General features: G+C 34.0%; 1 protein-coding gene across 1 annotated transcript; it reads right to left on the reverse strand.

Annotated features, from left to right (window-relative positions):
* Positions 1-813: 813 nt before the first annotated feature.
* LOC149789567 (uncharacterized) lies at positions 814-15,773 on the reverse strand. Its single transcript, XM_089973323.1, has 8 exons — positions 15,726-15,773; positions 12,350-12,661; positions 11,524-11,853; positions 9,596-9,646; positions 8,453-8,578; positions 7,895-7,913; positions 7,235-7,387; positions 814-1,394 (listed from the first exon to the last, which is right to left on the reverse strand). Exons 2-8 carry the CDS (start codon positions 12,600-12,602, stop codon positions 1,352-1,354), a joined length of 975 nt encoding a protein of 324 aa, XP_089829449.1. The 5' UTR covers positions 12,603-12,661; positions 15,726-15,773; the 3' UTR covers positions 814-1,351.
* Between the last annotated feature and the right edge of the window lie 566 nt (positions 15,774-16,339).

The following is a 16,339-nucleotide window of genomic DNA, read 5'->3' on the forward strand; positions in this document are numbered from 1 at the left end:
CGCAATCCGAAACGTTTGCGAAGAATGGTGCGAATGATTATACGTATACCATAATCTCGTTCTTTTCTAATTTCAAGTGTATTAGATATCTTCGTTCAGAGATATGAATTACTATAAAGAATAGTGGGATACATTATACATTTATACTATGAAATATTATAATAACTTTAAAAAAAAGCAACAAATACATAATTTTATACTGACCTTAAAAGTATCATTAATGAGTAATATATACAAAATGATGTACTATACAAATAAAATAGGTTATTATCTTCGTATAAAGAGTACTAATACAGTTGATGATCATTCTGTATTATTGTGAGATGCTCTTGCATCAATACATTGACATAAATCAATACACCTTGCATACTGGTCACTACCTTAAGCAATCACTTAAAGAAATCACATGGACAATAACACGTCCGTACCAGAACCAATAAATGAAGAGGCTATTATATATAACGAGAAAAACAAGCTTCCCAAAACACAAGGATGTGTTCCATCTCTGTCAGCGGAGTGGCGGCAGCTTGATGTTAAATTTGTGTGCAAACGAGTTGCAACTACAACGAGTACATTACATTATACATATTATTAAACGCTTCTTGATCTACATCATATGTTTTCAAGCCATTGATCTATCTTGTTTTATATCGATCATTAACATGTATAGAGAGTGAACTGTGAGTATGTGCTATGTTATGGATGTAGGAGTTATTCCTCCCGTCAAGCGAAACTTAAATTGGTGAATGAGATGGCTATTACCACTTTTTCGAATTTCTACTCATGACTTCGATGATTTTGATGCGTCTAGATTTGAAAGACAAATTTAAATCAGAATGCTTTCATTATGAGAAGAAATAATGAGACATGTCAAGCTTTTCTTAGATTGTAATGCCTTCAGATTATATTGCTGCTACGAGAGTAATTTGTGTCCTATGTCACAAAGAAAAAACTTGGCCCGTCGTCTCCGCTCGTTAGTACCTTAGAACTATGTGCAGATGTCCGTCGTTGTGGTGTTATTGTTATCTGTATAAGTAGCGAATTCCCGACCTTTCCTTTTGTGTAGTAGGTAAAATCTACATGTTTTGAGTTAAAGACGCTTTAGATCAAATAACACAGGAAACACAATATAAATTAACTTCGATGCAGTTGTGATGGCGTTTTAATGGTAGATTTACACAGTTGTACCAGTGGTGTTATTTTTGCAAGGGTGTTAACCGACTACGAGCAGTATGGCGTATGGCAAGGTTGTCGAGGAGACTTGACAAAAAGTGCATGAATATAGTAATATTATGCCACGATTCAAATAGCCTGTTGCAAGAAGAAGAAAAATCTGTAAAATTGTAATAGATTATACGATTTCATAGGCGTCCTCTTTGTGTTTTTGTCCAGATCTGAAATGAGAAAGAGAGCATGTAACTGTCATATTAAGAAACAAGTAACAGAAACGATTCCTGAGTATTAGAGTGTTGGGCAATGGTGAAAAACGATACTATGGCGATAATGGCAACATGGTGTCAATGGAAACTTAAAATTAGCATGGTAATAAAAGTAAAGCGACAAAGGAAAATGAAATTTCAAGACTAACTTGTTGGTGTTAATGTTTGTTATTTTAGGTATTACATGTCTTGATGGCAACAAGTTGAAAGTTAATGATATGTAGCAGAAATATATTTCCATTTGCATATATATATATTTGCAAAAACTACCACTCTGGGTACAAGGAGACTGGTATTGTTAAATATACATTTATTGAAAAACACTTACATCCACTTAGCAATACGCCATTTCAAATTACAAATACCTTCACCTAATGGCCAATATGGCGGGGGTTTTTTTCATAGCAGTACCTACATGTGCTAGCCAATATACTGCTTGATTGATCATCATCCATACTTAATTGTGAACGAAAAGTTTCAGAGTGATAATAAGAATATAACCTTTCACGCACATATACACAAAAACGTACATTCTTGTATGGAGTTATATGATAGAAAATGATATGAATACTTACGCGTACTCAGTGACATACATACATACATACATACATACATACATACATACATACATCACACTCAGTGAAAGAAAAGAAAATGCTTACACATTAACAGATATACACATGGACGGTGAAACAATGCAAAAATGTGTGATTCAAGTCTTGGTTCTGAAATGCAAGAAAAATATGCAAACGGTTTACAATTTGTAATACTGTTTTCTTTGTTGTCTTATATTTAATTCGCTCACTAAACGACTATCTAATGTCGCTTCAATAGACATTCTCAGATAGTGTGGTGCAAACTAGTCAATCTCATTTATTATAAATGTTTTGTAGCTCATGGTTTACTATGGTGAGTGAAATGCTAAATAAGGTAATGCGCTGTTAGTAAAAAAGGCTTGAGTTAGCTTGGCATCCTGTGCAAATCACCAAGAATTTGGCGTTAAGCTACGGTTTTGTTGCAATGTGAGGTAGTGACTTATATTTAATGATGTTTTACATGCCAACTGTGTACAAGGTAATCGACGCTTAGTTTTCTGCAAGCCTTTCTGCCTACCCCTGAAAATTTTCTACTGATGTCCATGTCTTCTGTCTGTGATGTCCTCACTTGGATGTAGAATGTTAAATGTTTTGATAAACTGTTTAGTTCACCTTTCTTGCTTACATTCATTCTTACTTTCGTTCTTTTCCTCCTTGAAGTATCTCTCTCTCTCTCTCTATCTATCTATCTATCTATCTCTCAAAGGAGACAATATGGCTTGGACGTGCAACATGTAGGCAAATTTCGTAATATTTTTCTCCTTTTTTTCAATTATAAGTTTATCACTTCACTGAACGACAAGAGAGTCCTTTCACTTTATATGAAGTTATCCTTTTTCATATCGATCCTGAAAACGGTAATTGTCTCTTCTAGATGTACATTATGCCCACGCTAATAAACTTACGTCTTCGATATAAGGGTGACAGCATACGGGTTGCTCGATTTACATTCAACTATGGGCATCATAGTTAAATACGCGACATCATAAAGGTTCAAACAGCAAATATAATTTTAAGTGGACATTGGCTGTCACATAATCCGAAATGAGAATATTGTCAATCTGGTCCAGTGGGATAAATTCCACGACGTCAAACATAATTCACCAAGGTCAAATCTTCATATGTGATTTCGACATGTTTTAAAGAGCTGTTATATCACTTCACTTAAATTCAACAAGTATTCGGCCTTTGGAAATATCGGATGTTGATCAGGTTTGCCCCATAAACAATTCAGCATGATGTTTGCAAACAACATGTCCAAAATGTCCAAAGTTATTCTTTCTTTCGATTGATACTGTACTTTGAACAATTATTTATCTTCATGATTGATAACCACCGGCACTTTGTTTCAATTTCAAAATTTGTTTGATGTTACTTGAAATATTCATGGAATTCATTCGTTGTTCTATTGACATTGTTCAATGGTAGGAAATGACACATTTTCTAAACGTTTTGCCATTGATATCCACGATGCAAAGCATGAAACAATTTTGCATTCACGGACATTGCTGCCAAAGTACTTTTGTGACCAAAACGTTTGTATAATTAGACGTTTCAATATATGGACCACATACTTAAAACAATATTCTGTTACAAGAATCAGACAAGTGACTGTACAAATGTGTTTGTGGAAGAGCATTTATTCCTTAATGAGCCCCGTCAAAGGAATGTTCGTGTCTCTTTGAAGATAACGGGTAAAAGTATCCTTAAAATGAACACCTAAACTTGGTACATGATTTTGGATTCTTACTAAATGAAAGCTGTCAGCAGAAACAGATCCAGGTTGTTTTTCTCCACAGCTGCTAGTATGTTGTAATCAGTTGTGTTGAGCTTCGCATGAGATATTTACAAAAGAAAAGCTTTGGCTGAACATCAGCGTCGGTCATTCCAAACACATTATTAGATGTTATCAGTATTGAATTTTCTACAATATTTTGGAAGTTAATTCCACATGTGAATTATTTTCGCTTCAAACAAGAGATTTCAACCTGTCGTCAGCCATCGACAGTCTTCATCGTGGTCTTCAGCTTGGCACTGCAGTTTCAATTCTTAGTACATGGACTACTCTAAGTCAGAATTGAAGACAGATGATTCTCTACCAGGACTTGACGATTGAAGTCTGAGATTCACTGTGTAACTGATTTTTTGGACAGCCTGAATGTGCAAACAGTCTTCAAGGGCTACTGAATGACTTGCTTCCTTGATTTATCTTGTCTTACAGAGGACGCAGCAGATAGTGTTAAATATGAATCTAGTATATCCTCTTCAAGGTCACGGTAAACGTCTTACAAGATTTTGACTCCTTTTATATTGAAGAATATCATCGTCGTATGGCTTCTTGTTTCTTCTTGAAACGAAATGATGTTAACATGAAGCAGAGTTTACTATAATACGCTGTGTCCTTATATATAAAGCCCGCTTGACCTAGGAATACATATCCATATAAATATGTCAAGACGTAGGAGCAACGACAACTCGCGCTTCTGATGATATATTTATAGAGTCACTCGAATATACATCTGGTGAAGTCCCAAACTAATCTTCTAGATGCAAACGCCAAGATACCAGCTATGTTTCTGAAGCAAACATACCTGGAATTATGAAAATTCATCAAAAGAGGAACCTCAAACACAAAAGAAATCCCGTCCAGATACGAAAGTGAAGATACTAGTTATTAATGTCATGAAATGCATATAAGTGTTTGCAGTGAACAGGAAAGAGAATAAAGGACTATTATTGCAAATAAGCAGAAGAAGAACTCATTATAGTAAAAAATTAAATTCAAGGTAGACAATCAAAAGAAACAACATAATAACATCTGATCATAATGACTAAAATCATAATGACAGCGAAAAGACGACAACATTTACTATTTTATGTATATTTAAATGTCCTTGTGATTTGTATTCACAATAATATACGCCAAACGTAAGTTGATCCATGTCTTTGTGTGTTCTAATATGTACAGGATATTCACACACACACACATACACACATTTAAAAATGAAGAGGTTTGTTTTGTTTGAATTTTTGGAAGTCAGTCGAATAGCAAGTATGAAACAACTGGATGGTCCTCAATATAGGCGTGGGATTTCGAGTAAAAAAAAAATATACATTTAACAGTATCAGCTCTAAGTAGTTAGTTGGTAGAAGCTTGCGGCGAAGAAAAGCGTACAAATATGTTATGTGTTAACCATTCAGTTTTGGTCAACAATACCCAAAGTACTTTTCTGGCCACACAGACCTCTCAGAAACAGAGATATACTGCTCAACAACAGTCAAATCTCTGTGCTTTATTTGTGTGTGTCCTTTGCTTATTTATATTCTTGCAGAGTAATTTATTTGTATTCCTTTCTACACCCTTTGGTCTTTATGCGTGACAAAACTACTATTACGATGTTGTGTATATTGTGTTTTTGCACTTATCTTTCCTGTATTTACACTCCACGGTGGATAGTATATAACTAGACTTATGTGGATAGTGTGTAAGCACTCCCAACCATTTTAGAGATTATTATATGTTACTATATAGTGTGTAAGCATTCTGCTCTTCTATTCTCCTTAATTTCGACGTGTTTATAGTATATATGTATGTTTGTGTTTACCGTGTTTCAGCTCTCTTTCGTTTTTGTTTACTTAAGAAGTGCCAGTGTTTGTCACTCAAAACGAGGTATTGATTAGTATGTGTGGATTCTAGTCAATCTAGTTGCACAATGGGTAGTAAGTGCATGCAGTGGTAAAGGAAACGGCGTATTGTTAAGTTGGTATGGACGATGGTCCATCAAACGGCCTGTTGACTAGGAAATTTGTGATTGTTTTTCACTTTTCCTTTTACCATGAAACCATGCACATAGCTTAAACAAACGCGGTTAAAATAGTGTGTAGTTGTACGAAAGCATCTTCCTTAATACTGTCAGAAACAACGAGAGAAAATAACTCCATTCTGATTTGAGAAAATCTCTCAGAGCAGCATAAGCTAATGATATGTTTTCAATACGCAACGATACTAATGAATGCTAACTAGTGGCTTGGGTCATAATAGGTTGGAGGACACCACATATGTTCATATTATCAGTAACATAACATATACTGCAATTTGGCACATACTGTGTTCTGATTTGATCATCACTGGTAAATGAAACAGTTTTGATGGCAAATTATGAAATACTAGTTACGTTTACAGAGGATGTTTTCGTCTTTTATCCATAATAATACAAAAAATGTTTCCACTTCACAAGTGAAAGAGATCCTAATAAATCCAAACTTGCTGGATTAAGTTTCCATTAAAGCTGTTAAATTTCAACGGTAAAAAGAAGTTTCAAATTCAGGATAGTGACGTTTACCAAAATAAATCACGAAAGTATATGCATGTTGTCACACAGATCGTTGTTTTTTATGAAAGAAATGAAACGAAAGTTTTTTTATCGTTAACACAAGCGTGGACCGATACTAATGAGACTGTTAGAGCTAGGATAAAATCATAGCAGAGCAGTTTGATCTGACATACGTTTGAGCGTATCATTGCTGAACTAAATGTTATAATGACTATGAGTTTATTGCTAGAATTTGCTTATTTATTTATTTTTTATATATTTTTTTTTTGGGGGGGGGTATGTCTGCATTCCAGGTACATACCTTAGCTTGCAATCTAATTCGATGACACATGTTGTAGCCAAATTTCGATTGTCAGTCCGATTTCCAACCAGCTCTCTTCCATCTAGAATTTCTCCACTAAATTTAACTACGATTATGCGCGTTAAAGGAATTAAAATTGTTAATTAGACAATTTCAATGATACGTTCATAAACATGTCGTATTAGTTCAGTCATTTACAATTTGAACGACCCTTGTGGAAAGCTGTTTTGAACAAGTTTAAACTTGTTTGATCATTTTTTATGGATTGTTATGTTACCTCCTCATTGTGGACATCAACGTGTTGTGCAGATGTAGTGTACGATTTTTCTTCATCTTCATGGATAGAAAAAGAGAAAGATAGAGTGAGAGAGCTAATATGAAGAAGAGGAGGAACAAGCGTAATAAACATAAATTAGATTTTAATATAGATATACAACATCGATCAGCCAATATCCATTTTGCAGACGGTAAAATTTCGTTCCGATGTAGTGAGATATTTTTTCAAACGCTATATTTCAATGTCTCATTATACAATATAATATGAATTCTTAAAAACAAACCTACCCTACTGAATATAAAACGTCATACTGATTTCGGCGATGTTCAATGGCATTACGGTCCAGGGACTCATACTGTCTAACTTCGCCCTCAGTGGCCTGGTTTGTATACGTCATAATAGAGTTGACATACATACTTTCGCTAGGTACGTCACCAGTCCTATTCAGTAAATGATATATATTTATCTAACTTTCTGTACACTGTAAAACTCTATAACCTTCACGGTTTTTTTTTTTTCAATTTACTTGATGTATTTTACTGCATGTGTTTATTATATATCCTTTTGAAATTATTCGTTTCACAGCTATTTTCGTGAAACTATGGAAATTTATTAATCAGCGATATTTATTGCACCAGAATATACAAGCTGAGGCAGACTAATATAATGTCAGGAACATCCTAATTAATCTATAAACCGAAAATCTTTCGACTCTGTTGCTTAAGCTAAAGTTGAAACGTGATGGTGTACAGCATTGTTAGCAGAGTAGCCTGCACCACGGAGGAAATCAATGTCTGAAAAGTGCTCAAGTTCAATAAATTAAATTAGATCAAATGCATGCCATTCATTATTGTGCCTCATTATATACTGACATGGATGATTTAAGAACAAAGTTTTTTATTATTCTGACATGTTTATAGTTGGAAGGGAAAGAAATGTAGGCCTACCTCTCTATTCCTCTGTGTTCTGAAACATAGGGTGCAGTTGAAAGACAATGCAATACAATAAGCAAAGAGAAATATTGTAAAAGTTGTAAATATTTTGAACCGGAACTGTCTTAAGCTAGTTTCTCATTTGATACCGTCAAGTATATCAGTCATGAAATTATAATTTTACGTGTGCCTCTGCATTTGCACGTGTTATGAAATTCATCGTAATATCGGACAGGCTTCCAATTTCTATGAACTTCGATCGAATAAGTAACTTATGTGGATCCTTTCCAGATTGTATAGATTGTACGAGCATACAGTTATGAAACTAAATCATAAAATAATTATATGGTTAGAAATATACTGAGAAAATGATTATAAAATGTATGTTACACTCTTCTGATCTATATTTGTATGGCATATTGTCTGCATTTTCAAATTTTTACTAGCTATCTAAGAAGATACATACGTGTCGTAAACTCTTATTTGTATTGCACATTCTTTTAACAAAATAATATCTTCAAACAATACACATTCTAAATCTTATATAGCGCGCCTTAAACGTTTGATACATACCTTTGATGCAAAGTGAGCCTCTTTTCGTGACGAATAGCACAGAGAACACAGCAATAATTGTCCCAGTTATAAAAGAACCTAGACAAGCTCCAACTAATATTCCTGCTATCGAATCGATCTGGTGATCTGTAAATAATTATTTGAAGAATCGCCATTAATGTTTCACAATCAAGTGTTTTGTAGCCTACATAAATAAATAGTTCCGTCTGATAATCTATATTTAATGCTATTTGTTATCCATGTCGTTCGTTACTATAATTTGTATGTGTTTACTTTGCTTGTGTGTCCTCGTGGTCATTGTAGTGGAAACAACGTTATGTATACTTTCCGAGCCTCTTCAATCCAAGTAGACAAGTGCAATACAATGATATCTGTGATTTTAAATAATGTTCAAGCATAACGCATAAAGAATAGACACAAGGATTGGCGGTTTATGTGCGTGACATTTCGTGTAGCTTTACAATTTTCATGCAAATGTTGTTTTTATTTGCTGGATAGGTGTTGAGAGAGAATTGTCCGTCGTTATTCATAGCAAAGATAATTGAGGCATCCAATAGATTAGAGTTAAGAAGCTTTAGGTCAAATTTCAATTTATAGGTTATTTTGTAGTGGTATTTATAGGTCTGGTTTATAATCGTATCCATTATTTTAGATTGTAAAACAATTGCTAACAAAGGCATGCATTATTTCTTCCCTTTTGCGGTAAGATTCGTTCTTGGTTGTTACACATTGTATCATGGTTTTGTAATCTGTATAGCTTGGCAGGTACATTCTTTAGACTTTTCAACCACTTTGGATGATTTGCAATGTATCTACTGCATTGTATTTCAAAATTGTGTGCAATTACAATACGGTTACCCGGATTATCGAAGTCTGCCTTGACACGATATATCGGGATAATAAAGGGTTGACTTTCATTTGATTGTAAACCGTCTTCTGTAGATGCGCAGGTTATAGAAATATTGCCATTCACCCCTTGTGCACAAGAATCTGGAAATATCATCAGTACCGGTCCACTCATTCTAAAGCATGTTTTCATTTCAGTCAAATTGTATCCATTTAATCTCCAAATAAATGAAAGCTGTTTTCTTGCCAACATGGGCTGGCTCTTAGATTCAGAAGCACAATGCAGTTCGTACATACCGACTTTTGATTCTGCCTCGTGTAATGAAATTACCGGCTGTTCGGGATAGTCTGCGACAAAAATAACCATATGATTTATAGTTCATTCGGTAAGAGACAGGTAGCAATATAATACTTGAGTCTTGTATAATAATATTCGCACTGGATTATATATATATATATATATATATATATATATATATATATATATATATATATATATATATATATGTGTGTGTGTGTGTGTGTGTGTGTGTGATTCAAGGGTTAGACTATCAATTGATTTCATTCAGGTAGTGATTACGAAAGGATACCTTCAATAGTTCATAGGTTCAGATGAAGATATAGCGAAAATGAAACCTCTGCCAAAGAAGAAACAATCTGATCGAACAGTTTATTAATGTATATAGTATGCGAATTCATCGGTAATTCTTCGTTTTCAGTTTGGAATATTTGAAGACATTCATACACTTTTAATGAAATGTTTTTAAACACGCTCATTCTACAAACAAGTTCCCCTATTCAACACTAAAGACCACTCAGTCACAAATCTCTTATTTCAAACGTCTATGATTTTCTTACTTGAAATTGGTGTTCTTTTTTGTACGCACTTCTAAATGGTTAATCGGTATTTTATTCAACGCTGCGAAGTAAAATCCCAAACAACCAATACACATAATATTCCTATCTCTCATAACTTAACACTGTTAGATGAGAATATTGCATATCAGTGCAGTAGGGCCAATTAAGAGGCAAATCATTGCCGCTATAAAAGCATGCTTGTAAGGGTCAGAATGACGACTGTACTTCAGCATTTGATAAATAACTAGTTTATAATATATATTCCCAACATCAACTTCCCATACAAAGTATTATTAAAATATATCGATCGTAGAAGGTGAGACGTAAATACAAATACCAGATACCGTACGTTTGTTACAGTATATACAAATACGTACAGTCATAAGAAACATGCAAGCCAGACCGAAGCTTTCATTACTGTAGCATCATGCGAATATATCGAAATAGTTTGGTCGCTCTCTTAGTCTGAGCGACATCTTTGTTCTATAATCAATAAATATTGTAATTTGTGAACAGGATGGTCAAGAATGCCCATTTTCAGAATTGGAGAACCTTTAATATGATTGCCTAACAGCAAATAATAACTCGAAACCGTTTCTAATAGCATTTGCTAAAGAGACTGAATTTTTTACTTAAACAATAGCAAAAGTTATCAGTCCAAATCAGCACAGATTTAGAGAGAAATTTAAAATGTAAAATGACAATTAATTAATTAATTAATTGATTAATTAATTAATTAATTAATTAATTAATTAATTAATTAATAATAATAATAATAATAATACATAATATAGTTACTATTCTGCATAGCTTTGTTGCAACTAACACTTTTTTTCACGCATGGCATTTTTAAAATTAATTTGCACCTCGCAGCAAATCGAAAAGGATTGTTTTCAATAATGCGCAAAGTGAGATATCGGAGAGTCCTAATGAAACAGAAAAGACTAAAAACACTTAAGAGAACAGAAAATAACTTAGTACGCTTATAACCTGGCATGAAATCTGGATATAACCATTCATGGCGTAACGAAAATAGAAACATGAAAAGTATTTACCTGTAGGATGTAAACCTATTCTTATCTATTTTCCCTGTGCATTAAAACTATCCCTCATGGTTAGTTAATCAATACGTCAATTGTAGTTTGGTACTTACAAAGAAGACGTCATTAAAAACAAGACTTTGTTGGACTGAATAAGCTGCATGTCAAAGACAACAACGATATTTGGACTCAACTTCATATAAAGAACGCATTCTCTTTTATGAGTTCTCGTGAGACATAAAAAGTTTAGTAACGATTACCGATGGACCTGAGGTCTAAAACATCAAATATTATCTACAATTTCAAAAAAGCAATGTAATACTCAACCCGCTATTTTGAGAATGAATGCAAAAGCCTTCCTTTCACGTATATCAGTTGTTAAATAGTAGATTCCTGCATCTGAAATAGCCACATCCAGAAGTGTGAAATTCAGATAAGGAAAGGTAATATTGTCATTAATAACCATTCTTCTTCTCCATTCATTGTCTAATATATTCATTTGTCCAGAATGACTAAGTACTAAACGTACGATTGCATCGATAGTTGTTAAATTTGTCGAATATTTGCCCATATATGCTAAGGGCAATGTAATATTACATTCCTTATGCACTATGCAGATGAATGTTCCTCCACCGGATTCCTGTGCACGTGCGTACTCTGTGAATTGAACACATAGGGTTATATTTAGAATATAAATAAACAATTGATTATGAACCACAAGCAAGGAGGTGTCTGGAGTGGTAAATTATAGTCATAGATTAGACATATATATAGAAAATCCTTTAAATGTAATTACTAATTTAATCCTGACGTCGGCAACCTTTTCTGCTCAGTATTTACATTAATAATATGTAACAGCGATGCTTAACAAAATATAAAGATGATTCCTTTGTTATGATATTGTCCAGTGTTTGTCAGTGTTTATAGTTCGATCGAAAATGAACATTATAGTTTAGAGTTTTGACACAACGCAGTGCGTAATTGGAAAAGAAAAGAAACTGAGAATTACTAGAATCAGTCTAATTTAAATACATTTATTTGGAATATCTCCGTTGCGCACATTCACGCAACATCAAGGACAACATTTTGGTAATGATGTATAGTATAATACAAGCATTACTTTAAATGAAATATGTTAAGGATATTTACTTACCTGCAAAATACGGGAAAGTAACCGTATCGAAAGATTTTCCATCACTGCAATTCCAGGTTCCTAGGTCCGATGAATCATAATATGTCAGATTTGCAATAAGCAGTATGTCATCTTCTGTCTCTGTACATCTAATATTTAGTCTAATGTCATTAGAGTTTATAATACAGCTATCGGACACGATAACCTTTTCCAGCCCACCATGGTATATCTTAATTAAACTTTCCTTCTCTCGGCCTTTTACACTACAGACCATACCAAGCGCATCAGAAGTTGCAACTTTATTAAAGTCCAAAGTCACTTTCGACGCAAGCGCTGAAATCAAGAGAGATTTAGAGTATTACAAATTATTTATATATATATATATATATATATATATATATATATATATATATATATATATATATATATATATATATATATATATAGTATAATTTACTACTGTTTCTAGTTGTCATCATCACATACAGCAACACATAACCTGAGAATGAAACAATTTAAGTTTACATTTATAAGCAAATCTACTTTAGTGAGTACACTAGATGTGTTTTACCATACTTTAATCAGCAAATGTCATATCAATATCGGAGAATGATGAGAATTTTAGACCTGTCACTAACAGAACAGAATGTTGATAACGATTAGACAGAAATAAAGATAGCGTATGAGCATATTATAAGCATATGATGTAATCATAATCAAATATATTCGTAGCTGGATTGTTTGATTCCTTTTTTTTCTTTTTCTTCTAATAGCTGAAAATACGAAAATTGTAGTTTCATAGTTGGCTTCATTTGGGGGATTAATTACGTAACTAACCTTTGTACACGAATTAAACTGCGCTATAATTTGTGCAAATTTGCAAATATATCTCAAGCAACTGGTGGATCTTGTAACACGCATTATCGCCAATTATTTTGAGTAGATCTTAATAAAGACTGATGACATGTGTAGTGTCTTGTAAAAAAATTATTCATTCAAGTAGTGTAACAGACAACGTCTTTCGCGAGGTTACAGTTAGTTTAGTCTATTCATTTTGGCTTTTGGTGATCTAATAAGAATCGCTTTTCAACTTCATACACTGTTTATGAAAGACATGCTCCATAAAAGAACCAACACTGTACCTGGTCATGATGTGTTGACTAAACTCATAAGACTTGCCCGACTTCTTATAAACCGAACTGATCCTCTTGTGTGGAAAGTTTTCAGTCATTGTTATCATTGCTCTCGGTGTGTGAACGGAAAGATGTAGTTCGATGAACGGTGCTTTGCCAAGGAATAGTTTGTACATAATATTAATGAATTATGCCTGTACCAAAATGTGTTCGGCTATCATTATCGTGTGTATCGTTACTAGAAGGTGGCCTATTTGTGTCTTTAGCTATTTAAAAATAATGAGTTCGGTTCACCCAATGGTGCACGAGTAAAGTACTTGCAGTGAGACAGATTACCTTGAGATTTCTGTCCGTCTATTTCAACATACCGAAGGTATTTGTAGACTCAATCCAATCAGAATTATCAACATAATATGAGTCAGGAAGCCGTCCAAGTTACGGATAACGATTCACGTGCTACGGCACTAAGGTCTTAAATTAAGTAATAGATTAAAGCTAAAACCTGTAGGTTGTGTACAATTTAACTAGTACTTTATCTGTTTAAGAACCTACAGTATTTTGAGCTAAACCTAAATGTATAGTGTTCCGAATGACTTCCATTGATCTTCTAAATAATGTCCAATCTCGAATGCGCTTATGTGCCTTTACTCTTAAATGTTGTTCATATGCTAACACTCTTGATGTATCACAATGATTTAATCCAGAATGTCCCTAAATGAGTTCACAATAATGCCAAAATGTTGAGCGCGACCTAAAGTCAGTGATCACGTAATAATTGCAATACATAATTCAATAAATCCCTTAAATAATAGCTGTACAAAACTAAAAGACCGATTCTGCTTCAATTGTTAAGATGGGAATAAATAATGCTCACTACCTTGTAAAATAACTAAGATACAATAAGAGAACCAGGATGAAGGATATTGCCCCAAAACTATCACTTCTGGAACCTTGCACGGTCCAAAGGGCAAGTAGACATGTTAACCCAAATCATCCTCAAATGCACGGCAGGAGCTTGCGTTTGCTTACTAATACTAATCCCAGATTGGCCCATTAATATTTAGCCAATTGACAGTTTCAACATCATTTTGTCTATGTCCTCCAGGCCGGCACATAAGGCTAAACGTATAGACTAATGTTAAGTTCCCTTGTTCTTAGAATATCATTCAAGTGGGCATCGTTGTGATAAGTTAGTATTTTCTCCAATTCGGTCCGATTGCCTCCAGAGAAACCACCTTTACTGCTTACGTAATATACATAAGACATTTCAATGTCTTGCTTATAATGACAGTGACGTACATTTTCTATAAATTTCACATTTTATCTAGGCAAGAAAGGACTTTTCTTTCCACACATCATGTTACCGGTGCTTCATACACCATTGTTAAGAGCACCTGGTATGAAAAGCGTAACCTACTGTACTGACTTCTACCAAATGAATACTAGTACTTGCAATGTTAGACCAGACATACAACTTATGTCTGCTATAATAGCAAATGCTTAATTTAATTGTTAGCAAATATGGGTGCTTTTTTCGGTCCCTTTCATTTCTTTCTCATTGTCACAGCAACTAAAACGAATGCATATAACTTTACATTCACTGGAAGTCGAGGCCAATATATGTTCCTTTTCGGTTCGAACGGGAAAATTACTTTATCTCCTCAATAATAAAGATAACATAATATTCATAATTAGCAGGTCTTCCATTAAATATATCGGTCAAATTAGTTGCGGTAGGCGTCAACAGTCCCTAAATAGATTATTTCGTCGTCAAAAATAACGCCAACTGCAGTGCATAAATGATATCCTTCGTAACATCGGTAGTGTAATTTTCCATTGAGGAAATAAAAACTTATCAGACATAGAGCTTCCCGACGCAACAAAATATATTTTCATCCACTGCATAATGTTTGTTCGTGTACATTTGTGTGTAATTTGCTAGCGACCCTGCAAATCGGTGTTTACAACTTGCTAAACATTTTGTAATGGATTTCCTACTTAAAATCATGTCATGCATATTCAAATATCTTACAAATATTGAAGTGTTTGATTACATCGGGTAAAGTTTCATTTCAAATAACTTTTTTAAAGTAATCTACACAACCGTTGATGCGTTGCATTCAGATGTTACAATTTAACAGTAACATTCATCTAAAATGCTGTTGACGCTATATTAAATATTCTTCTTTAATTAAGTATTCCGAAAAGGACGAAATAGTTATAAGAACTAAAAGCGCTATTAAGTAATTGTGTATCAAACGTACCTGGACAAAAGAGAAAGATCAGACAATATAGCAGCTTCCGACTCCTTATGACCTAAAAATAAAGAGAGTGTGACTGAGGACAGTTCGTTTATGCGTCAGAAAATGCTTTAGTGTACATGACATTTATTTACAAAACGGAACATTAAATGACTGTGTTTCGCATATGGAGCACGTTGTACCAGTCACTTGTGCAGACCGACTTCGCAGAGACGTTTCACCAGGGCATCGTCAATTGTCTCCAGATACAGAGAAAATGCCGGCACAGATTCATCTGGCAAAAATCAAGGCATACATAAGCTAATACAGAACGTTACAAACATACACTTAACTTGGAAGAGAGATAAATAATATCACGTATACCACCGTCCCTAATTCAAGAATGTGTTTTATTGTGAATGTGTATTAGTGAGTGTTTGTGTGTATGTGTGTGTCCTTCGTGTATGTATGTATGTATGTATGTATGTATGTATCCCTCAATCCTCCGTGAGGAGCAATATTAGCAACAGACAAGTCTTTCGAGTAATTATAAGTGTCACCAAGTTGTGCAACAATTCCAAAGATGCATACAGTTTCATGGAAAGAAACGTGGTCGCAGTTGTTCTCAAGCCGTCGAA

This window comes from Sinohyriopsis cumingii, chromosome 10 (genome assembly GCF_028554795.1).
Source record: "Sinohyriopsis cumingii isolate HCF-2022 chromosome 10, ASM2855479v2, whole genome shotgun sequence".
In the NCBI taxonomy this organism is placed as follows: Eukaryota; Metazoa; Mollusca; class Bivalvia; order Unionida; family Unionidae; genus Sinohyriopsis; species Sinohyriopsis cumingii.